This window comes from Myiozetetes cayanensis, unplaced genomic scaffold (assembly GCF_022539395.1).
Source record: "Myiozetetes cayanensis isolate MyiCay16 unplaced genomic scaffold, myiCay2020 scf6-25, whole genome shotgun sequence".
Classification (NCBI taxonomy): domain Eukaryota; kingdom Metazoa; phylum Chordata; class Aves; order Passeriformes; family Tyrannidae; genus Myiozetetes; species Myiozetetes cayanensis.
The window spans coordinates 56,375,208-56,401,978 of NW_026087853.1; the positions used below are offsets into that span (position 1 = coordinate 56,375,208).

The following is a 26,771-nucleotide window of genomic DNA, read 5'->3' on the forward strand; positions in this document are numbered from 1 at the left end:
CAGACACTTCCAACCTGAAGGAGAGGAGAGGAAGAACAAGCTGAACAATTCCAGACCCACATTAATCAGGAAAAATGTGATTCTGGAGATCCCAGAGCTCTGCTCAGTCTGCGTGACCTACAAAAGAAGAATCTGCTGCCCTGCAGAACACACCCCCAGTGATCTTAATCTAAATGAACATCAACATTAATTAGTGCTGCTACTAATTAATACAGTGCTTTGTTTCCAGAGGTAATCACTTTTGGGAGTGAAGGTTTCTTCCTATAAAACAGTTACTAAGGAACTGACAACCATTATTGTAAGAGTAGCGATGTGAGATCCAGTTTTAGAATTATATTCTGCTTTCTGAAGCTGTATTTCAATGTTCATTACAAAGTTTATTAATTTTTGGCTTCTGGCTCTGCACTGACAGTGAATACCAACAGCTGACATATACAAATTACTAGTTGACTATGAGTTAGCAATTCCTATTTATATTTCATTTTTGGAATTTAAAGAGGACATGGAAGTGTCCTTCAGTCATTCTTCCTTTTAATCAAAATCACAGATTTCTTCTTATATCTAGAAATCCTCTACTGAATCAGTTGAATACAGGAGATGAAATTATCAGGACTGTTGTTAGTGTTGTCAGTGTAAATCTTAACTGTATTAAAAAGTTTGTATTTATTGAATCAAAACACTTTTTTCCCCTCTCATACTTTCTCCTAAACTGCCCTTCTCATCTTGGAATATCAGAATATTCCCTACACCCTATTAATGAGTTCATAGATCCCTTTTGGCAAATTTGATTCTGGTGTCCCAGGTTATTTTATACTTTTTATATCAAAATTTTCCACTAAGAAAATGCACGATAAGCAAAAACCATCCTACTGTTTAGTGCTGTATTACCACAAACTCACAAGCAGTGCCTGACAGGTAAATGATCCTAAGATTTAGCATCCTCACTTATTTTAAATGCAAATCCATCTTCCTTGCATATTTGCTGTGCAGACATGGCCCATTCACCGAATGACAGAAAGAACTTTGCTCCACAGCAAAAAAAGTAGCTGCTTCCCAACTTTTAAAAACCCAGTTTACTGACACCAGAGACAGGCTTAGAGTTATCCTCAAAATTCATCCTAATCTTTCAATTAACTTAAAATCCTCCTTAGTTCCAGTTTGATGCTCTCACAGGACAAACTTCAGAAGACGTTAAAAAAAAAAACCACAACAACAAATCACACAGCTGAGAGAGAAACCATACCTTGGAGTTTGTCACTTGAAATGGGACTCGGGAGCCCTTTGTGACTGGGGGGTTCAGCCTCTCAGTTGGTTTTGAAGGGATGAGGTTTACAGGGGAGGGCTGATTGTGCAGAACGGAGGACAGGCAGAGCTGCACCGTGTCCTTCAGAGCTTTCAGCTGTGACTCCTGTGCAGAACAAGAAATCATCACTCCTCTGAAGATGTGTTGCGGGAAACAGGATTTCTTACTTTCTCTCCCTGCATTAAACCAAACAGCTAGGAGGGGCTGCTGCTTTTTTCTTACTAATGGGTGGAATTAAGGCTGTTTAGAGTGTTTTTATATGATCAGGTTCCTGTGCATTACACACCAAACTGCCTAGAAAGTCATGCACTCTCTTCCCTTTCCCCCATGTAGTTTTATCCACACTGATGATTGCAAATAATAATAATTATATACCATTTTTTCTGAGAAGAAAAATCTACAAAATACCATACACTGTCCAGCCTTTTACATAAAATAGCTACAGAGAAGTCACTAGTGTTGTAAAGACACAGACTTTGGAGTTTTGTTTCCAGCCTTCCAAACGATTGTATTTTTCCACAGGTTATAAAGGTGAATTTTAATCCAACAAGGATGATTTTCAACAGAGATGACTTCCCTCATGAGCATATCATGAGCTTTTGCAGTGTACAGTAACAAAAGCACAGGTCTTTCGAACAGTTTAAAGTATGTTTCTCCAGATCCACTGCTGTCCATCAAACCAAAATGAACCTTCTAAGCAGTGAAACGCTTGCAACTCGTGTTAGAAACGCTGCTATTTTATTCACACCAAAACATTCACAGCTGATAAATACCCTTAAATTACATTACACTTCTTACCTTGTCAAGGGCTGCTTTCTCCAATACCTCTTTTGCAACTGCTAGTTTTTGCTCCAGATCTGTTAGCTGCTGTGCCTGTGGGAATAAAGAAAAGAAAAGAAAAAAAAGATGATGCAAACTTCAATGAGTTTTTCCCCCATAATTTTTCACATGAGAGAGGAAAGGATATAAATTTTTCATGTAATATATATTAGTTGGGTCAGAATTCCTTCCAAAATGACCAGGCCTTAAGGGATGATTTTTATCCCTGAAAAAAGAAAAGTATGTGGGAACTGTGCTCAAATGTGAATGCAAGTTTATAATAATTTCAATGCCAATAGCAAAATGAATTCCATACTATTAAAAATATTTAGTATTATGCTATAATATCCTTCTGGAAAATTTGAGGTATTCAGGCAGCTTTTTATTATCTTTTTTTAATTTATCTGACTTCTGAGTACAATTTGCAACACTATTTTGTGGTTTTAAGCATTGAGACACTAACATTAACATGGCATAAAAGAATTTAGAAAACACGCAAACAATTCATGCGTGTGTCCACCTTATGAAATGATATTATCTGCTGGTAACTCCCAATTTTTTATTTTCTCAGTCTCCTTTCCATTCCCTCAGGTTGCAAAATTTAAGTGGGTTTATCACTGACTTACTAGAAAAAAATTACTAAGATATAAAAAAAATTGCGACAGTTCAGTAACATTTGCAGTTGTTCCTAAATATGGTACATATTATAACTCACAATAAACATGGACAATGTTTGAAAGACTGAACTCAAGCTTGGGTCTGTGCTATGCAGACACTTCTCATTAGATATTAGAACCAGACCAAGCACTTTCTCACATCATTAACATTTTTATATCGCTGCTTATTAAATTATTTTCCAGTACAGTTATATAAATTAATATGAATTCTCATCGAATTAGAATCAAGATTTGAAAAAAACCCCTTTACATATAATTGAATAATTTCAATTGCCATTAAAGCAGAGGAAAAGTATTAGTGAAGTCTTTCTGAATGCATCATTTATCAAGACTTATCCTTATTTTTCATAATCCTGTCATATTTTGATGGACTAACATTTTCTGTTAACTTTCATGTATATTTATTTTATTTCACAGAATACTGAGCAAATAGGTCACCGACATCAATCTGACGGACATTAAGCGAGAATAAAATTCTGGCATTAAGAATGAATTTTGATGAACTTGAAAGCAGCAATACTTATTTACATCTTGGTTCCAAGACCACAGAAAAATCAGATTTTTTTTTTTCTGAAAACTTTTGACTATCAAGCCTAAATTCATACTGCAATAGTTTTCACTGCTGCTGTAACTAACAAGTTATTTTAGGGAGCTGGCATGGCTTGGATGCTGAATAAAGGCAAAATAGTACATCTCTTGTCATTTTAGAGGGAGCTGTACCAGGTCTGTAAGCTGATCGAATAAATTTTTAGATGGCATTTTTCAGTTCATTAAAAAAGTTACCATTTTTCAGTCCCAAAGCTGTGCTGTAAAAAAAAAACCCTGGCAATAAACTAATAGACCTAAATTACCAACTACTGAAATGATATTCACATTTTACATGGATGTGATTTCCAGAACTGCAAGAAACCATCAAAAAAATAGACTTGTTTCAGTAAGGACACATTATCCAGTGTCCTTACTAAGAAATATATACAATAACAACCCTCCACCTTTTTGTATGTCGCTTGTCTCTCTTTATATGAAAAAATTCCCATGTCTGCAAATAACCTACAAGTATTTTTCAGCAGCAAGTTCTATTCAGATCTTCAGGCCCCTGCTGTGTTGCTGACATTAACACATTGCTAATAACATGGTAGCAACAACATACAAATGCTAAAATGTGACCTCACCTGGCCAAAGGGCTATTCCATAAAACATCCTGCCTGGTATATGAACTGGGGGAGTTACCTGGAAGCATCAGTGGGTGGTGTTGGGCATCACTTGATTTTCCTTGTGTTGTTTTTTTTTTTCCTTGTTTGCTTTTTTCCCTTTTGTCACCGTCGTTATTATTTACTATTATTATTATATTTTACTTTTGTTTCGTTTCTTGAACTGTTTTTATCTCAACCTACAAGTGGGCAGCTGCATGGTGCTAAGTTGTAGCTGGGCTTAAACCACAACTTCCAGAGCAAAGCACACATAAACTACATAAAACTTTCTACCTACATTTTTGTCGGGGTTGTGAAAATATACTACCCACTAAGCAGGGGGGAAAAAAATAATTGCCTACTCCAAAAGAAACCAAATGATAAAAATATGCCTTGTGCTTCGTGAAAACAAGGAGTACTCACCACGCAGTGATAAAAGACCATGTAACAAGAGATCATGAAATGTTGGTTGTCTTAACTGTGTTGTCTCAAGATAGCTATCTGAACAGTAATCATGCCATCTCTTACCAATCAAACACCAACTACAGAAGTTTACGCAGCAGCCCTAATATATTTTATAAAAATCAACTAAGAAAATTTCAATTTCCTGTCTCACCCAGGGGCTTCATCTTCTACTGAGACAAGCAATTCTATAATATCCTGTCTTACAGCACTTTTCTACATCCAATAAGCAGCCTGATCTAATCACAAATAACTGATAGACTGAAAACCAAAATCATACATGCAGTGACAAAACTGCACAAACATATTGACTTGATCAAGGAGAAAAAGTCCCAAAGTGAATAATCAGCCAAAGCATTATTTAATAAAAAGCATCATGAGCCTTCTGACATGGAATAGAAAAAAATAAAAGTTGCAGTTTCTAAGACCAAACTACAACATTTAAGAAGAGCTCATTATACCAGAAAGTAGAAATATGTCAGCAAAGATCCAACAATCTCTATCCTTAGAGATAAAAATCAGGAAAAAAATCAGTTCTCTCTCATGACACTTTAAGCCACAAAACTCTTCACACCCAAGGCCATGATCAGGCAAAAGACCCAACCTGGCCCAAAGTTCATATCCAATCCTGGTATTCTCAAAAGGCCAAAAAATGAATTCTGTAAAATTATCACATTCTTAAAATCCACAAATAAATAGAATAACTTTCATAAAACAACCTCAAACATGAATAAAATCTACACTCTACTCCCGTTTCCTCAGCTATCCATGCGTGGGTGAACTGAACAGGGAACTAAACATAATACTGATTAAATATTCTGGTGACATCAAACCAGAACTCTGTGTGTCATAGAAAATGGGGTTTATCTAAATTTACCCTGATAAACTGGGAAAAGCAGGATGACATTCACTTAAAACAAGTGTAAGATGCTAAATAAAAACAGTAATGGTCAGTAAAACTAATACAGAATATGGAACAATAAGGATGAATGACCCAAGATGATATTACCACTGAATATGCCATATAAGAACTTCTGATCTCAGTAAATACAAAGTTACTTGTATTATTTATGTGCTTAAAAGGAAAATTCTGTTAAGAATATTTTGAGACTTCTCATTTCATCACCTGTCAGAGTCTTCCTTTTATTGTGGGCACTTTTCATTTAATCTTCATCCTTTGTGGGGAAAAAAACAACCCAAAGAAAAACAACCTCTTTTTGCTGATATAATCAACCAACAATATATAAGCCACGGGAGGCCAATTACATTAAATTTATCAGATAGAAAACATCATAAAACAAATAAAGACATAGCTAAACAGAGGTTCAGCTTGCTACTTCCTACTCAGCCATCATTTTTTCAGTTGTTATGCTGTGTGCTGAAGCCAGCCTGTAACTTGTAGAACTTGTTATCCGTAATGAAGTCACTGTTGTAAGATCTCTGGGAAAAAAACCCCACACATTATCTCTAATATTTTTGCATTCCATCTACTTTTATAACTGATATTTCTTAATAGTTTTTGATGGGTTTTATGCCTTTCCCATGTAGCTTCAGAAAATTTCCCAAGGGAGGTTGCAGAAGATCCGGATGCTGAGGAAATACGTTGGATGAATAAACACATCACAGGGTGAAGATCCTGCCTGAAAGCCAGTGGAATTGCATATTCTCTGGGGGTAGTTGATATGACAGGCCTGTAAGGAAACTGTCCTCAGTTTTCTGTTATCATCTCCTTTCAACATGGAGCTGCAGAAGTTTTATTTTATTTACTCTTACGGGGCAGAGTAAAAGCAGCATGAAAGATAAGAGATTTCTTTTTGTGCTAAATAAATGAATGTATAAATAAAGCTTAAGTGAAACAATGCTGGGGTTTTTTTTGAAAAGCTTTCCTGCAAAGAAAATAGGAGTTTTATGGTGCTTTGAACATAATGAAGAATTGTTTAAAATATTTTAAATGGACTAATCTTTCAACCATGCAAAGTCATCTGAATTCTGCTGCTGGTAATTTTAAAACATAGAGGTGCAAACCATGGGGGAAGTGGATGTACAGGTGTGAAATGGGTGGATTTGGGTTGAGCCAAACCACCAGCACTACAGAAAAAGAAACTTGCATCTTCACACATGTGCAAGCACACAAAGTACTTCTGTTTAAGGTTATCACAGATTTAAAATATGTAATCGATTATTTCAAGCCCAGAGAACAATTTGAATGTTTCCACAAGTTCTCTGTCAAGTTAGGTCTTCAATGGTTTTCTGTGAGTGTGTGGTTTTTTTTTTTACCCTTAGTTTGTTTTTCTTTAATTATTTCCTCTCTTTCTCTGTGTGGAATTCAGAATCTCACAGTCTTCATGACAGAAATAAATTAATACTCTAAAACTCTGGGAAATAGGTTTACTGTGGCATGTAATTAACTTCTGCTAACAGGGAGGAAAACACATATGGTGGCATCAGTTTTACTCTAGAGGGAAGAATGGCATAAAAATATTCCCCATTCAAGTCAGTATGATGCCAAATCATTTCACATAGTTTTGTTTATCTTTGACTCTATTTACCACAGCAAATTATGAACATTATGAAATATTAATATTAAAATTTAACATTAAAATTTAATTTAATATTAAAATTATTTCCACATATCCAAATAATGAAGTAATTCGTGTAGAACTATGTTTGCCAAATAATTTGGAAAGTGGTTTTGACTATAAATTTATTCTCTTATATTACCATAAAGGTAATAAGGATTTATTGAGGTAATAAGTTGCATTATTTGTTTTAATGGCTTTAATGATGCTACTAGATTGCTTATTCAAAGTTAAATTTTGCCATGGAACAAAGATAAAGTACATTAGCAGGCTAGGTGCAGTTAGTTGTTGCTCACAATTGAACTTTTTATTGTTTGTTTGGGGTTTTTTTTAGGATTATTGATATATTTCATCTTAGAATTTAGATAACAAAAGGGAAAAGAGATGAAGCATTGGGTGAAATGTCTGAAACTCAAGCAGAATTTGTAGAAAATAGCAAAAATAGGTACTTAAGCCATAGCACTGAACCATTGTCACCTCGTATATTTACAGGAGCAATTTCAATAATAAAAACTATTGTATAAGCTGGCAGTGAAAGGTATTGCTAGATTTACTTTTCTTCATCTCTTGCTACCATCAGATATACATGTTTGCATTTTATGAATTAAAAACCAGACTATCTTTAATTCTTTTCTAATTTAGTAAAGCTTGTGACTTCTAGGATAATATAGCCAAATGATTGGGGAGAGAGTTAACGAAGGAGTTATTTAAATAAAAGTGGTCATTAATGCCTGAAATTAATGGAGACCTTGATCTAGCAGCACTTAAATTTAGGAGTACTTCACTGAATCAGGGGTTTAGGACCATAATTAAATTATTGCAATTAAGGGTGTCCTCATTCAGAACTAGCAAGTACCTACTTATAAAGGAAACGATAAAATTAGGAAGACTGAGTGGCAATTTTTATTAATAGTTTCTTGTTTTTTCCATAATAACACAAAGAAAATTTACGCTTTGTTCAGCTCTTTAAGGACGCTGTGCTGCATGCTTTAAAACACAGAGACAGTAGCTCAAATTCTAATCTCAGCAGAGACACCCACAACCCCTACAGCCTGGAGCACATCACTTAATTTTTGTGATGCTCACTGCTCTTCTGCCACCTGGCTTTATATCCCATAGGGAGAGTTCAAAAAATATAAACTGACATACAGATATGCTCCATAATTAATCAGATGGATTATAGGACACTTTGAAAACGTAAGAAGAGTAAATACATGCCTAAAGTGATGAACTTGTATTTACTACCACTTGTTAGCTTACTGACACACAGTGTTAAAAGTGGATATGACTGGAATATTAAAGAAGAAAGCTGCCCTTTCCCTCCCCCTTTCCTCTTCCTTTCCCACTTAAATCCCAGAGGTCTAGTTGAGTACAGAGCTATTGATGATAATAGTTACCAGAATTTAATAACAGTCTCTTGATGTTGATTATGCAAAACAAAACCCAAAAAACCTTCCTATATCACGTATATCTGCACAATTAATTCCTTCACAGAAAGCATTAGTTTAATGGGCATGGGCTGCAGCATTCTCTCATGCCCTTCAGAAATCTAATAGCCTGCAGCTCACATCCTTCTGGTGAGCAGTTCCAAGAAGCTTGCAATGTTCAGAGCTATGTGGAGAGCAGAATTCCCTGAATTCCTCAGTAAGGCAGAGAGAACCCAAAGTTTAATATGCTGGGAAGGCAGTGGGAGGAATGTAGAAGTCTAGTAAGAAGACAGTAGCTAGCAGCCAGGATTTTATCCCAAACACTCATGCTCTGTTCTGGCAGAAGACTGTCCATCTGTTTCATTTATCAGAGTTCAGAACAAGAGCTTCACAAAACAGACTCAACAGCAACGATAACATTAAATCTGTTACATTTCCAGCATCAAAGCAACTAGAAATGAAATACCATCTGTTCTTGCCCAAACCCAGCAGCCTCTCTCTGATCAGGCAGATACTCAAAAAGCTTTCCAACCTATACCAAATGGCTTCTGCTCTGCTCAGCACACCTGAAATGCACACAAACCAGCACACTGAACCTACCCTCCCTCACATCTCACACGATTATTTGGGAGGGCAGCATAAGGTTTCTGCTCCCTTTGCTTCATAAAGCAAGTTTCCTCAGTCAGGAAAAAGATTGAGGAGTAAACCTAGTAAACCTGCACAAGTATTTCTGGCTGCACATAAAGGAGTTAGCAAAGCAGGTATTCAGGCTCGATACAGAACTGCACGTGGTCAAGAGATGTTTCAAGTGTTTGCATATCCAGTTCTCAGAGGAGAACCCACACCACCTAACTTGGGACCTACACCCAAACTATGTCTATTCAACACAGGTCAAGGACTTTAAGGCCTGATTCATGTGGTCATATGTAGTCTTTAGGAGAAGATAACTCTCCAGGGATTTGGAGTGGAGACTTTGGTGCAGACATCCACATCCAGCCAGAGGAGACTCACGTCTATTTCCTTTCACACTAGACACATTTCCTCTATTAATATGTAACTCTGTCCCTCCCTTCCACCCCAAACCCCTGCTCTTTACATCTGTACCTTAACCACCACATTGCAGTGGTTTACTGAACTAGGACAAGGAGAGGGTGGATTTCATTGTCCATGTGCTGATGACTTGCCAGACAACCTTTCCCACGTGTTCAGATCTGTTTTTTGGATCTCTGTGTATTACCATCATGAAAACAGCAAGGAAACTGTAATGCTGAACAATCCTACTGCTTCAGCCAAAGAAAACAAGCTTTCACACCAAGGCAAGATTAGAACAACTCATAATCTTTTCCTCTGCCCAAGCTCTCAGTTATCCTTAATTTGGAGAAAGATGTGCTATTTTTGTTAACTTTAGCTGGCATTAAAATTTAAGTGCCTAGATGTATAACATGCCTATTTTTTTGTCTCTAAACCTATTTCTCTGGTTTTGGTCTTATGAGGACCAGAAATAAAAGTTTCTGAAAAAACTTGGAAACAACCTGTGCATTAAAAAATAAATAAATAAATCACAGAAATCACATTGTATTATAAATGGCCTATATTATTCCATCTTTATAGTACTGTATATACAACAGAGTTAAATAGTTCAAGAAGATAATTCAACCTCATATTGACATGAATGACTTTTTAAGGTAATTCTAGGTATAGTCACTCTGAAGATGGCTACTTAATCTTCATCTTTTATGCTGGGAATAAAAGGACTAATCAATTAGCAGCCTCCAGTCTGGTGACTTGCATCTCTCCCCTCCTCCTTTAACAGGGATGAATTTCTCCCTGTGTTAACAAGGACTTGATGCCCTTCAGCAACATCTTTATTTTTTGTCCTCCCCCCTTCTTCTTCTTTCATTTAAAAAAAAAATATGCTAGCTAGACAGACTATTCATTTGGAATGTTTAAGACACAGAAGTTTCTTTTTCTAGAACCTTCACATCCAAGGAATATTACATCACTCCAGCTCATCACAAACACTAAGATTTACTTTCAGCGTTAACAATAATTGACTTTGCTGTGGAGGGACTGCTAATTAAAGGAAAAACAAGAACCATCTGCTTCTATCAATCAGTTAGAAAGATGGAAAACACGTTACAGAATGCATGGAATAGGGCAAGAGGTTTTGTTCATCAGCAGTAAACTAGAATGTGAGCACCTAAATACAGGTGCTCATAAACCAGATACTTGCCACTGCTTTTGTCTATTTGAAAGCAAAAGCACCAGAAAACTTTTTAGGGTTGGGATCTCTTCTTCCTTGGCCCTGCAACCAATTTAATAAAAAGCACCATCCCTGTTATAGTGTTTTGCATGGAAAAAAATGAAAAAAAAAGACAATATTTCTGAAAATGCATTATGGTATCAACTATGTCTTGGTGCTTTAAGCTCTTTTCAGAATGAAATTATTCCTTAGGCAGCTTTCATATTCCTAGATTACTCCAATACTATATTAACTCTAATATTTTAGCTAACCATAGTGAAATAAAACTTACCTTAAAAATCAGATCCTTTTTCCCATAACGAAGCTCTTTCAGCTGGGCTTGTATCTTTTTTGACTGAAAGTGAGGATAATAAAATCAAGTTTGAAGGTGGTTTTATTTTAAATATTTCCTTTCAAGATCAGAAAAAAAAAGGGTAGTGAGTTCTGACAACAGTAGAATCCAGACAGCTTTAAAATGCAGAAACCCCCCCACCCCCAAAATCATTGACAACTGCTTGTCCTGGTTGACATGTCGAAAGTATCAAGGAAAATATAAACTGGCCCTTACCTAAAGCACATAAGTGAGTGATATGAATAGCTTTTGGGCTTACACAGCTGAAGTGATAATTATGGAAATTTCAGTAAAGATGTAATGCCTCTGTCTTGTTCAGGCAAGGTGCAACAACTTTTACAGAAATTAACCATGCAAAAAAAATCCAGATTAAAGTAATTTAAGTGACTAAATCAGATTCACATGTTGTAATATGTTTCTTTCATAAGAAGTTGAATAGCTAAAGGAACTGCTCAAATGAATGCAGGTGCTTCTACACTGATCTATTTGCCAGCAAACAGGGCTTTTGTATCACTGACTGTCTTTTCCATCTCACTCTTCAGCAGAGGGGAGATTTCACTCCCACAATTCCATAAAGTGACCCTTTTATCCCTGAAGTACTGAAACATTCTAGGAATCAATAACAATAAATTTTTCCTGTCTCTGAGTTAATTTCAAAACAGGCATTTGGCAATTCCTATTTTAGACTAGACATGGAGATCAAGGAAAGTAAATCAGTTTTATACATGTTATAGAGGCATAATAAATTTGCAGAGCTATATCATACACGTGCCCAAAGGATTTCACTTGTCTAAGACTTGAGTTTGCAGCTCACTTTCTAACACATTTGAGCTGCTTCTGGTAAAGTCACAGAAATGAGCTGGAATGAGAGCACTTTAGGAACTCTCACATGTAAGCATAATACATATTCTATATTCTGGTGTATATATATATATATATATAATATACCTGAACCTCAGTAAAGAAGACTTTGATGCAAACTTCTTATTCAGAATACAGAGGAACCTTGCTTACCTCCTCTGCATGAATGCCACAAAGCTTGTTTCCTGACAAGAGCTTGTTTTTGAGGCTTTTGTTCTGAGGGGGACACAAGAAAAAACCGAAGTGTTTGTTAGTGAGGGTTACTGAAATATTAAGTATTTGACTATACTGGCTTTGTTTTCTACATGGATAATACCTTCAAGTCACCAACAAAAACACAGGTAAGACAAGAGAGATTCATCAAGGCACAATACCCTCTCACAGAATTCTAAAAGGCTATAAAATTTGCTTTAAGAGCAAGAAGACTGCTTACAGAAACCTTCCAAAACACTCTGGCAACTGAAAGCAATTTAGATTTAATATGCTGAGGTACTAAAGGGTAGAAAAAACCCCTTCCGATCCTTACCTGGTGTCAAGTGCATGGCTCAGTGTCATTTTCAGTAAATCATCATAAAAGCTGAGTAATAGGGCCAAGATCTCATCACTTGACATTGGTGATCCAATTCATGGGGTCTTTTTGCTAGATTTCATAATTTAAAACTGCAAGTAATCAAAATCTGTAGAAGGTTAGCTACCTGATAAAACCTTTTGCCAACTCAATGTGCTTTTTCATGTAGGAGTTGTAAATGTATTTCCTCTCATTTTCAAGGAAAATAATAAACCTTGATAAAATGCATTTTCAATAGTAATTCTTTTTGCACTCCTCACTCATATTACCCCATAATTGACAGTCGAGAGTGAAGATTTCTCAGGAACAAGCTGTCGTTAGAACCAAAACTGTAATTCCATCCAGTTCAAATTTAGGCTCACATCCCACTGAAACACTGGAAGCCTTCATTTCCAGAATTAGAAGCTTTGAGGTTTTCTCGAAAAAAACTTCCTTGTTGAAGCAAATGCAAAGAAACTAAAATTTCACGTGAAACCTCATTTGCCCAATTCCAAAAGGAGGAGGAGATGTGACATAATTTCAAGTTTCACTGTTCTACTACTGTAAACACTGCTGCAGAAACAACGAACCTTTCCCAGCTGTTTGAAATGTCATAGTTCTGTGATGCAACAGAAAGGAATTATTTTGCTTTGAATGAGATAGCCCAACAATCCTGTTTCTGCCTCGCAAAACATGATTTGCAAAGGACTGGGTGTTGCTCTGGTAAGTTCCTTTTTGTTTGAAAGTTAAGTTGTAGCTCATCAAAGCCTTAATGTACTAACCAGGGTAGCAATACAGAACAAGACAACTCGCTCTGCATAAAAGGAACTGGGTAGCAGATAAAAGATGAAGGGAGGTAAATGAAATAGCAATCAGAGACAAAGCATACCCAACTCATCTATTATTCACCACGAGTACATCTAAAGAGCTACACTGTACTGTGGGCACACAGTGGATGTGACTGGCTTCACACAACAATCAGCATCACCTTTTGGGGTGATGGCCAAACAGATGTGCCAAAGGCACTGCTTCGTTAGGGACTTGTACTTAATTAACCCAGGATGTCACGTCATCTCTTTGATTCGATTCACTCTTTATCCCCCAGTCCTCCCCACAGACTGGTTCAGGAACAGACTCTGTATTTCAGAACCAAAGTAAGAATGAGTTGTAGCCCTTATATTTTTACTGATTTATCTTCCTTTCAGCCAGTATATACATATATATATACACACATACATTTATACATGTATGTATATATTTATATATATGTATATATATATATACTATAAGAAATACTTTCTATTAATACATTGATATTTCATAAGTAACTTCTACAGTAACCCAGGATGTGTGTCAGCAGGACACACGATGTGTTCGATGGATGTCACAATTTCCACGTCGGGTCAAAAAGGCCTGGCAAAAGAACGTAGTTAAAAGAACTTGTCCCACGTCAAAACCTGGTGAAAATACTTAAAGTTAGGAGATGAGATCCATTTTGGAGGTTTAGCTAGGTTTAACATGATTTACCAATCCTGTCTCATTATCCAGTCTATCAGCAACAAACCCAGCAGGGTTATCAGAATGCAGGCAAAATAGTCGTGATTTAATCTGAACTTAATAACTCTTTTAGAAATGAGAGCAAGCATTGAAGGTTGCTATTATTGAGAGCATAATAAGTAGCACCTTGACAGAGATAGGTGACAACTTCCTGCACACAGTTTGAGTGATTTTATGTTACTTACAGTGACAAATCATGTCATTTTATGTTACGTACAGTGACAAATCATGTCACTGTCAAAAACAGCTTTCATCCTGATTAATAGTGTTAATTTTTATAGCAGAATGTGAAAAACATGTGAAGTATAACAGAGCCTGGTGTTGTTTGGTTTCTGAATTAAATGTAGCAAAATGAGAAGTCTGATTAGGTACATATCCTAGAAGAATATGCCCCTTTTGCTAGAAAGGGGCTATTCAGAATCAGATTAATTAATCAATGAAATTTTAAGTTTAAAAATGCCTATGGATTCAGCATAGAAGTTCTGACATCCAAGACTTACAAGGATTCAAGATTATGCATTTTTTCCTATTAAGCATCCTTCAAAGAGCAGCAACAAATAAGTTAAACAAGAATTTTAACCAGTTTTAATTTCCAGTATTACATTTGTTAGTAAGTACATAAATGGAGAAGGTCTTGAACATTTCAAGCTTAAAAATAAAAAAAATTAAGTATCTTAAATATCTTGTTAATGGGAATTTTAAAATTATATAGAGTAATGATTTTAGTTAGAAATGATCTTTTAGATGTAGAGAAAGGATACCATTATATTCAAATTAAATAGGTGTTTTAATGTAAATTAACATCTAAATAGACCTGTCAGTAGGTCCTTGGGCATTTTTTCCCTTTTGTCTTACCCCAACATAACAGGCTCATATTTTGTCTGGGTTCTGATATTATTTTCCATGAGTGAGACCAGGCTCAATGAAAGATTAATTCATTATATGAATGCTGACAACATTCAGGTTGCCTGAAGATCTACCTCCAGCATAAAAGCACATTTTTAAACGAGTGGCAGTTCCTACCACGCCAGACTGGTACTTGAGACTGAACTTGAGAGTTCAATAGAAGCACTTTCAGAGTTGCAGCTTTAGTTACTTGCTTTTCTGCAAATTCATTTTTGTAAACATCATTAATTATATAGCTGCACATTGCATTTTTTTTTCTTTTATAATTTCTCCATCTGATTGAGCATATACCGTAAATATCTCATAAAGCAAGAGTCACAGTTTACAGGCATTGTCAACTGTGACAAACTACTGGTGGACAAATTTAAAGGGGGTTTATTATCATCATAAATCTGAAGTTAGGGGGATTAACATTTGTCTGATGAATCATATATTCTACTAACGGAAGTCTAAACTCTCACCACCAATGTCAAAGCCACAAATTTTCAGATGTCATTTTTTTGGAAGTTATTTTATCTTGACCCCTGCTCACACCAGGAGTGCTTTAATACTCTTATGTTTATGTGTCATAACTTGAAACACCAGTATTATCTACTTGAATCAGCATCAGGATCTAAACCCAGAATGAACAAATACATAACCTAGACATCATCATCAGTACAAAGCAATTTAGTTTGTCTGCTGCCCTTTGAAAGCACAGGATACGAAGTACGTTCAGGGAAAGAAAATCACTTTCAGAAAATTGTATTCTCAGCAATCAACTGCAATTCAGACATTTTATCTCAGCTCTGACATGCTTTTTTTGGTTGTTGTATAGAAGACAAATCTGGCTCCGCTTCCCCTTGATGAATAGTGCAAATAAAACCGTGCTGAGCCCCTGCTCATCACTGGAACATTTCCCTCTAATGGGCATCGCATTCGGAAAAACAACCAAACCCAACAACAACAACAACAAAAAAAACCAGACTCTGCTCAGCCGGAGTGTCAGGGACAACTGCCATGATGAACTGTCTTCCACCTCCTGTGAAAGCAAAGTGCTTCACTGTGCCCTTAGGAGAGAAATCAGGAAGCAGCAACAGGCCAAAAATCAAACATCTGGATTAATCTGCTACCGCGATGCGTTGGTACCCAGTTTGCTTTGGATGTTAGCTTTGTGTTTCACGATGATGAAAAATGGTTTCTATCGCATGAAACGGGGTGAGTGCTTTAATCCCAGCAGGGTTGCCTCAGCCCTTCATCTTTCTGAGACAGATAAACTGAGCTTCCTACACTCTGTGTAGTTAAAATAATGAAGGTCTTTCAAATAAGACCTTAAGAACTGCATTCCTACCCGTCCTTAAGGCCGGTGAAGACACTGTGACTTTTTGGCCTTGGTATTCTTGAGGACGTTTGAGCCTCTTTTCCCTACAGTTTTTCAGAGCCCAAGAGTGCCAAACAGCTGAAGGACACTGCCCCTTCAATGTGATGATGCATATACAGGCTGCACACTTTTCGGACCTGTCTGGATCCAAACTGTCCCTGTAGCTCTGAATTCGTGGGAAAAGCCCATTTCCACTGTGGTCAGGCTTCAGCCTCTCAGTGCTCTGACACTTCTGCCTGTGCTGTTATTTAGGAGGCCCATGCAACATCTGAAGGCTGACAGCCAAGCTGGGTAACCCCTGCAAACATGGCACATTACCACTGTTCTAAGCTTAGGCACATTTGGACTATTTTGTTCCTTTTGAGCTCTTTTCTGTAACCTGTCCCCCTGCCTTACACTCATGTTACAGATAAAGGCACTTGAGGACAAGCTTTCCCGAACAAACAGTACACATTTCTTTCCTTCTGCCTATCAGTCCCTGCTAATACTTCTGTTATATTTCTCCCTGAATTTCATGTAGCCCAGCTGAGCTGAACAAGCTGATAAGCGACGTGCAAAAATCTTCCATTTGAGCTTTTAGCTGGAGCTCTGTGTTGATTGTGTTTGCCTTGGTGTTCCAGTCATTTCAGCAGGACTTTGCTCTGCAAAAGCAAATGCCATTTCTAATTCTTTCCGTGTCAGATGTTCTAATTAAAAGCAGCAGCACATTAAATGCAGAACCCCGTTGTACAGAATTTATATCTGAAATGAAGGGTAATTGCCTATGCCATGCAGGGTTATTTAGAGGGAAAAAAATGGCAATTCTTTGATCTTTCCCTTTGGTGGCGGTGGCTGAGTGCTCTGGGGATGGTTTGCAGGATCAACAAAGCAGAACACCTAGTTAAGTAGATGTTCGCCTGAAGGTCCTGCTTTTCACTTGACGTTTGTGAACAGAATGACAAAGAGAACTTGGTGCTGCTGCAAGCTGAAGGCTGGGCTTAAAAAAAAAAAAAAGGCACAGTGAAAGCTCTCATTAAAGCAAAGTGACAGGAATGAATAGAGGGTGCTGTGACCAAGCATGTAAATAAAAATAATCTTGGAATAAACCCCATTTCTGACCTTGAATAAAACCCAAAAAATGAGCTCCTCTATCACTGGAGGAGTGAAGGGTCAGACTGTTTATGTGCTCTTCTACAACTTCACTTTCTCGAATGTGATAGCAGCAGGACATGAAACGCTGCATTAAGCATGTTTTAGATCCAGAATTGCCAGCATCTGTCTTAAACCAGAAATGACACGGTTATGAAGGGAGAAGGGCAGGAGATGGGTAAGGCATACCTTTATGTGGCTCTGAGTATTAGCTGTTACAGAACTTTTTGGCCAATATATTTAATATTTAAAAGAATGTTCGCAAGCACGACCTACAGACATCTAAAACACGTATCTGTTGCACTGAGGGAGCTGCTACAATATCTTTCAATGAGAAAATAGATATCCCTGAGGCAGTTTTACTGGATTGATTGATTCACATACTAGATATACTTCCACCATGTCATGCACCCACCATCCTCCTGTATCAGGTTTCAGCCACTTAAAAGTGGCCCTGCTGCATTAGCAGCAGGGAGGGGCACTGAGGGGTATTCTTAATCCACTGGCACAGAACTCCAATTTAATCATCATAGATCCGTAATGATTTCCTAAAAGTCATTTAGCAAGATGAACTCAGGAGCAGGATCTAATTCCGAGGACTCAACTGACTTTTTTTTTGAGCCACTAGCACTATTTCTTCATGAATCGCTGCCCTATCCGTGACTGCGAACTAACATTTTATGCCAGGTTCCCTCCTCTCGGCAAAGGGGGAGGGAAGCAGTAAACTGAGCCATTTCTCAATGCTCCCGAAAAGTGTTTGCCTCCCTTTAAGCTCACTACAGCAATATCAGATGGGATGTTTCACATCAGGCTCCTAAATATTATGAAAAAATAATAATAATAATAAAAAAACTCTGAGTACAGCTTAGACTTCTTTGGTTTCTGAGAGTAATTATTTGCAAACCAAGCATTTTCAGAAAAACAAACCAACACAAAGCACAGTAAGTAACATTTTAGTAGAAAACTGAGGAAGTTTAAGATCACCACAAAAAAAAAAGTTGAAGACATTTCTTGATACTTATCAATCAGCCTAATCTGTCAAGAGGACATTGGACATTCTTCCCCTAAAACATCTGGGATAGAAGGTGAGCTGCCTGATCATCTTCTGATCAACTCCTAGTTCTGACAGAAATATCACCTTTTCATTAGTGCTTCCTTGAATATGGACTTGAGTGAATATCTCAAAGTCAAGGAAGGGTTTCAGTGAAGCTTGGAGTCATGTCCTAAAATTTCATATTGCAGAGCAAATATTTTATTCTTATGAAGTTCTGGCATCCGGAATTTTCTCTTTTCCCCAAATGTGCCTACTGATTTGGATGGGGAACTTGAGATAAGGGTAAGATACGGAGGAGACAAGGAGAAGAATGCATCCACAAGTGGGAAGGACTGGAATGCTGATGACTCAGACAATCCAGGTGCAAGCTGATGATGAATACACCAGGAAAACCCAAGGCAAGCAAAAGATATGAGTGATACCTCCTCTACAAAGACAGGGAGAGACAAATTATGTAGAACAGCCCAGTGTGCTGTTTACTGCTTCTGTAAGAGGAAAAAGCTTACACAGAAAGGAAAAGGTCAAGCATGTCAACTGTGTGCTCTTTAAGTGGGAAGACATGGAAACACCAAAATCAACTAGTGAAGACTGAGAAAAAACAACTAGCACAAAAACAGAACCAAAAAAATTTAGTGCTTCCTTCAATATTGATCTGAATAACTGCTCCACAGTCAGGTACCTTCACTGAAATTACCTGAGTGTATTCCAGTGATTTAAGGCTAAGCAAGTGTCAGACAACAGGTCTTCCTGGGTTTGTAGTTTTCAATATTACATAAAATCCAAACAAGTCACACCCAAAAGGTTGACACCACACCCACAGGGACTTTAAATACAAAAAACACTTGTTCATCTTGTTTCTCTCTCTTTGTTCTCTAGGCCTTCAATCCATAGTATTAAAACCTCATATGAGTACCATGGTGCCTCTGGGCAAGTCTCAGCCTCCTCAGCATTCAGCAGCTCACCTTTAGCTCACAGAGCTGTTGTATTGCATCTCACTGACCTTGTGGGAGATCTAAGCTTGGCTATTTTCTTAATGAGTGTAGAAATTTTTAACCCCTCTACAAAATTTCTTCCACATTTCACAAAATAAAAACGAAACCACATTCAAGACAGTTAGCCTAAGAGAATACACACAAAAATCTGTGGAGGATTCATTTTTCAGCTTTTTTCTTTCTTTTCTTTTATTTTTTTTTTATTTATTTTATATTCAGTCAAATTTTCCATTTCAATACCTATTAGTTTTTTACTTGAAACTAAGCATTAATAGGTTTGGACAGGAAAGCAAATTTAACTGTCTGCAGATTTCACATTAATCCTTGTATTGGAAAAGAAGGGATGTAAAAATGTAATTTATCCGATCCAATACTATCAAATAGAATATTGGCCTGTCAGTCACAGGCAGGCAATCTATGTAATGCATCTACCCAGCAAATTTAATAACTTTTATGCTCATATGCTTTTCAGAACTATCACAGAGATCTGGCCCTAGGTCATAGCAGGTGCACTGCTCATGAATGTTGCTGAAAGCTACAGCTGACTGCATGTGCTATTTAAAAGTGGCATGTTTTTATCTGCAAACTGTCTTTCAGCATTTCTGAATGCAGCTGGATTTTCAAAGAAGCAATCTCCTGATGAACTTACTGCTCAACAGCTGCATGTCTTGTTACCCATAATTATTTCTCAAAATCCAAATCCCGCCCTGGTGATAAATCTGTCAAGTTCCAAATTTCCACCAGTTCAGGATTTAAATAGATACATTCATAGAGTCGTATTTCTGGCAAATATGGGTAATTATGCTTTGAAATACTAACAGCTAAGGAATGACAGAATCATGATTGTAGATGAAATCTGCCAACCCAGGAAGATAAGTGGTTCTATTCCCAATTATACTTATTATATTTAACACAACTGATAGTATCTGATTTTGGTTTGTTTAAAAACAATTGGCCCTAGTTGTTGCTCTTTGGAATAATTGATTAAACAACCAGAGAAATAAGGTATTTGGCAAGTAAGGAAAAGGGAAAATAAGGTACAGGTCAATTGGTATCTTGAAGAAAAACAGCCAACCAAGGTAAAATCACCCACACTGCAGCCAAGGCATCTATCTCAGAGGTGATGGTGGTACCACAACTTAACCAGATCAGAGAATCAGCAAACACTTGTGTGGGTCAGGGGTCTTTAAGAAAAAGCTCAACAGATTAAAGTGATCAGTTTAACTGTTTTTCACTGTTATTTGTAAGACACAAAGCCTTCCTCCTGAGGTTATTAAAAAAGCCCTGAACAATAAACCCCAACCAAATACAAATAAACAAAGGGAGCAGAAGCTAAATAATTGCTTTGGGAACGACAAAATATTTGTTTTCCCATGCTTAGGAAAAAAAACCCAAAATTTCCTGATGTTTTCTCCATAACAAAAAGGCTGCCACCCCTACAAAAGACACACATTTGTCCCTCTGAGCCACCCACAAAACAGCAACAGTCTCCTTCTTTTAAGCAAATGGTCTGCAATTCTTTCCAAAAAAATAGATAGTTCTGCTTATAAACCTGCAAAGACCAAGAGTACTTCAGGTAACAGTGTCGAGTGTCCGGTCTGGCTCCTACACTCACCTTTGCAAGTAAGAGTTATGTCAAGAAAAACATAGAACACCAAATTCAAGTCAACATTAACTGAAAGGAGCAAAGTAATATCCCTTGAGCTGTATAAAAAGTATATGTAATCCAGCTTTAAAAGAAATATGAAATAAATCTAAAAACATAAATCCTAAAGCATCACTAACAATAATAGAAGAAAACCCCTAAAGATTAGGGGAAACTTATGTTTTCATTTCCTCCGACACCTGAAGGACTACTTCTGAAGCAAAATCAAATTTTTTTCCCACCTGTTTGACGATTAGAAAATAATTAAATTAAAATTACCGATTTCTACGCTATTTATCGAGAACAAACCACCATAACAACTGTGTGATAATTTACAATTTTAAGGAATGCACAGCAACCATGCAAGCTGATTGTTTCCTACACTGTGCTTGCTCTGTGCAGAGGATGCAAGCAGTAGCAAGCAATAATAAGACTCCTATAGATTGTGCACACACATTTGCTTCTTTTAAATGCAAGTGACAAATGACAATAACAAGGGTAGGCAACAGCCACTGGCAATCAGCAGCAATGAAGAGAAAAATATTTGCAGTGTATTTTCCACCTGAGCAAGCACTTTGGTGACATGCAGCGCTTCCGATTTAGCTGTGCATATTTCAGCAGTCAAACTGGATCTGCTCTTTGATTGTCGCAAGAATGGAAAGCTCAAGAAACGTTATTGTTGTTTGTTTGGGTTTTTTTTTTCTCCTTTTGCAGCCATGGAAAAACAGGTTCTCTCTCACCCGGAAAAGGATGAAGTTTATATTCTTATGACCCGGTTCAGTGAGCCAGTTCCTGTGTGGTGTTGAAATGAGGCTTAAAGGAGCTGCATGAAGCTTAAAACTAAATAATTCAGATTCTGTAGAGTATAACAAGGAAGCATATTATATAGGTAGGGGGACTTTGCAGAAGTAACTAATGGAGAGTACTGAAACTCTGTATCCTCGCATCTGCCTCAGCAGTTCTGGCTTTGACTGGTTCTTTGGGATGCCATATCTACATTATTTTGGCTTTTCACAATCAATTTCCATGCCACATTTTATCTGCTTGTAAAATTAAGATGAGGTGACAGCATTGTAAAAAAAAAAAAAAAAAAAAAAAAAACAGAAAAAAAAATAGAATTTTATAAAAAAATATTGACTGATAACCCCATCAGGTACGGCAGTGAATTCCTACGATGATTCAACATGACAAACATGTGAAAGAAGCACTGGTAAACAGCAGGTTGCACCTTTTACCCAAAACTAATCAGCTCCAGGATACGAATTTTATGCCTGGATGCTAATATTTCCTTGATCTAGTTATGCTCATTTTTGGCAGATGAAGGAGGATAATCTAACTCTCAGGTTTCCAGATCTTCTATTCTGAGACTGAAGTTCATCAGCATAAAATCTACAGTTTAAATGCTCAGTGCTCAGCTCTTGCACAGCAAGATGAGATTTTTGGGGTTTTGTTTGTTTGTTTGTTTGTTTGTTTGTTTAAAACACATACTATGCTATTGAGAATTCAGGGAGACAAAAATAGTCCTTTACATTTAATCTGCCTACAGACACCATGCAAGAGAAACAAAAAACAAACAAAAACAAAAAACAAAACAAACAAACAAATTTCCAACACAGGAAAGCATTTAATACAGCCAATACATGGGAACTACCTCAGGAACTTAATGGGGTTCATCTTTCACCTATTCCTACTCATTCCTTTAGGCCAGCCTGGAGCCTCAACCAGCCATCAAATGAGGCATCATCACCCATCTCCAGCAAATTTTGGTTTCCACGACTCTCATTACTATCTCTACTACTCGGTATTTTTTGCTGTCCATCTATATAATTTCAAATAGAAGGCAGTTTCTTATCAGGAACCCACAAACTGGATGTTATAAAAGATAGTCCTACCACCTTTGTTCACCCCAACAGCAAATCATCCTTGTTTTCGTCTTGATTTTTTCCTACCCTCTTGCTTTGACCTTTAGACACAAGTAAACAACCAAAAGGAACGCAGAAGGAAGTTGTTAATGGGAAATCTATTATTTCTTTGTGAAGATGCTTCGATTTTTGGCTTTTTATGGCATCCAGGGATTTTTCTACGCACCAAAAACTGCACAAGTAACTTTTCGTGCCTCCCAGTGGCACAGCACCCAAAATTCGTGCACAGCAAGTGTACCAGGGCCACCACTGCCACAGCACAGCCCATGCTCTTCCACTGAAATGTTATTTTAATGTGGAAGTAGAGCTGTCCTGGTGACCTGCCTCTCCCTAGTGTAAAATCCTTCATGTTTAAAGGCATTTGTCCTTGCAGAACACCAGCTGTTGAAAAAAATACTATCGAAATTAAGGATGCCAGGCTGATACTATTTAAGAAACACTGAATGGGTACATTGCTATAAATTGAGTGCATAAACTGTACTTGAGACAACTGCTGAGTCTAACCTAGAAAATGTGCATTTTCCAGCTCAGTGCTAGCCTGAAGAACTTTAAGATCAAATTATCTCCTTCAGTAAATCAGCAAAACTCCACTGAAATAAACTGAGAAATAAGCTTACGTAAGCACAAAAAAACCACAACAAGAATAATTTGAGAATGACATGGGAAGACTTGATGTTCTGATACAAAACCCAAGATAAACCAGCTCAGCAAATCATTAGCACGGAGAGGAAAGTTTCCTGGACACATCCAGAGAAACTGAGCCCTTTACAGCTTTCAAAGAATCATCTGCTGATAAGTTTGGTACTTTTAAGCTATTTCTTAACATCACAGCATATTCTTGTGCACACAAAAATATGCATCTGAACCTGTATGGAAGGAGTGTTTTTGATTTAAGCATACACACAAATACATGCACAACTATGCAGTCACACCACAGGAAGGGAACACCTCATACATGCAGGACTAAATTTATGCCCTGAAGTAGAATGACTGTTCTACATTGGAAAGAAAGCAATCACAATACATAAAAAGCAGCACAGCTTGTGGGTGAAGCATACAAATCTGACATTATTTACAATTTTCTCTTTAATCTCTGCAGACCTTTCCTGAGTTTGTGGAACTATGGGATAAAATACTACTCAGGTCCTTAATCACTAAGAAAATTGAGATTAGACAACACCCTCCAGAATACTTTAAGCAGCACCTGCTTGATTAGGCCCCTATAACTTCACTTAGGAAATATCTATTAAACTGAGTATGTTTTAAATTGTTTACAAGACAAATCATTTTTAAAAAAGGGAACAATTTGAGCATTACTGTCATCGTTGTTTCAAACTTTTTCAGTTGTAAAAATTGTGAAATCAGATTCTGAAGACCATGGGAAGGCTTAAGCAGGCACACATGACAAATAGGTAAAATTACTGGGACAGATATGGCAAAGCCACTTTTCAAAGCAGTGTAATGGAAACTGCATTTTTAAATTATAAGCATAGCTATAAAACCAGCTTTCTTAAGATCAATACAGCACTTAAACAGCAACTAAACAAAATTAATTCAACTCACTCGAGTTATTATGCCTAAAACTAGTGGCAAGTTGATTGATCTACTTAATCTTTCCTCCTCCAATAACATCTGCTAAATACAGATGAACAGTTTTGAAAGGGTGTGTGGGGAAGAAATCTCCAGAACTAAGTAATTAAAAATATTTCAGGATAACAGAAAATTCGTTATTTGGGCCCAGAATAGCACAATTTGCAAGGACAAAAATGTCTGATTTGAAAAGAACCCAGGGTTTCAGGATGAAATAGTTGCAAAGTAGGTGAGAATCAATTTTTTTTTGCTGCCATGAAGAAACAATTTCAAGTGCTTCTAACTTCTTTTTGAACAACATGCTGAAGTCACATTGCAGCTGAACAGCTTATACAGCTTATACTTTTTGGAATTATCTTTCCAAAAATGGTATTCATTTTGATCAAATTACAACTGGAGGATAATGAGTCTCAGGAGAGGACTATAATCTTTATAAAGTCACAGACTAGCAATCCTCAGTTGGAAAATGCCATGTGAAGTTGACATTTTCCAGCTACACCTCCTCTTGATTAAAATTATTAAGTACAAAACAACAGCAGCCTACTTTAATATAAAACCTCTGAAGGGTAAAAAAAATAATATTTCTGAAAAGTTCTTTCTGCTCCCCTTGACCTCAGTAAATTAACATCTGCATCCAACAGCATGATCACAAAGAAAAGGCAAACACTCCGAGACTTTACCTTTGAAATTATTGGGTGTTTTGTATGGGGTGGAATAATAGGATCCATTTTGCATTTATCTTTTTGCTCCACAGATTCTTGTGACTTCCATGGAAATCTAGATACAACTACAAGAGCCAGGTCCTTGCCAAATAATCTACTGGTCTGATCTTCACAGTCTCTGGTGAGCTCTCTGCCCAGGACAGGAGGGTTCCAGGTGCAACATAACTTTATCAAGCAGCTTTTTTTTTAAAATTGATAAACCATGTGTGTTTTTATGTCACATAGAGCCTTGTAAGTTCTTATGCTGTTGAGTACTGTGTGGTGTTATCAGAGGCAAAGAGCATTCTAGCAGTGAATTTGGATTACTTGAGCTCTTCTTTTTTGATAGGAAGTGGCAAACATCAGTAGTTGACAGCGTTATTTGTAACGATGAAAACCAACAGCTCATCTTCTCTTGCTTTATGAACCATAGAAATTCTGCTTATTAAAGGCCCTTTTATTATTTCATCTTAGCATAAACATCAGTAATGCCTATTTTGAAGTATCAATTTACATCCTTTCTTTTAACCACTGTTTTTATACCACTATTACTTCCTTTTGAGTGGGTTTCCCACTAGGCAATTTTAACATTTAAAAGCAAACTTTTCCACTTGTCTGACTAACATGAATAAATCAGATCAGCATTTTTCTTTCCCAGTTATGGCAAAAAATTTACCCTAGCTCCAGGGGAAGTTTTTCATTAATTATAAAATTTCATCTACGCCTCAAGTTCCCCGGAGCTTGGCTCTGAGCCACCTCACCCATGAGATCTGAAATGCTGCAAGACACCGATTTGGATGACACTTAAGATTCACAAAACTTCCTGGGCAAGTTCAAAGATCTAAGATTTTAATTAGGCTTCAGGCTGCCCCCGTTGCTTAGTGACGCTGCAAGAGATCTCCTTGAGAGCTGGGTGCGCAAAGGAGAAAATACAGCTCCTTTTAAACTTTACTACTCAAGGTAATCTCTTATACTTTGTGTTTTGTTGCTTTTCTTTTTTCGAAACAAGAGGTAGCAAAGGAACTACTAGGACTTTCTATTCTTGACCTTTCATTTCAGCCATATGCTGGTTACACTTCTAGCTCAGCTGGTAAGAGCTCGGTGCACAGGAAACAAAATGACAACTGAACAACAAATAACAACTGAAGAAGGCTAAGCTTCAGGGACAAAAATGTCTACTAATAAACAGGTTTGAGACCAGATGAATAATGAGAAAAAAAATAATTCAATTTATGAATTTTGGACTTAACGAAGTAGGATATCAGAAATAAGAATTTATTAGTTTCCTAGGCAGCATGAGAAAAGACTGGCTGATCACTAATGAAAACTGCTATGATTTTCAACACTGCAGACAACAGACATAAAATATTGGGAAAAATCCAAGCAGTCAAGTTTTCTAAACATTGTGGTTAAGTACCAGATAAAAAGAGAGCCCTAGTAAGTGTAGGTTTGACTTT

The 26,771-nt window shown here is 37.0% G+C and overlaps 1 protein-coding gene across 1 annotated transcript in view; it reads right to left on the bottom strand.

Moving 5' to 3' along the window:
- Positions 1 to 26,771, bottom strand: part of LUZP2 (leucine zipper protein 2) — a 113,267-nt gene that overhangs the window by 21,796 nt on the left and 64,700 nt on the right. Inside the window, exons 6-9 of the mRNA XM_050335896.1 lie at positions 12,066 to 12,128; positions 10,992 to 11,054; positions 2,102 to 2,176; positions 1,244 to 1,408 (exon numbers count right to left, since the gene is read on the bottom strand). Coding sequence (XP_050191853.1) covers positions 1,244 to 1,408; positions 2,102 to 2,176; positions 10,992 to 11,054; positions 12,066 to 12,128 — 366 coding nt within the window. The remainder of the gene's footprint in view (positions 1 to 1,243; positions 1,409 to 2,101; positions 2,177 to 10,991; positions 11,055 to 12,065; positions 12,129 to 26,771) is intronic.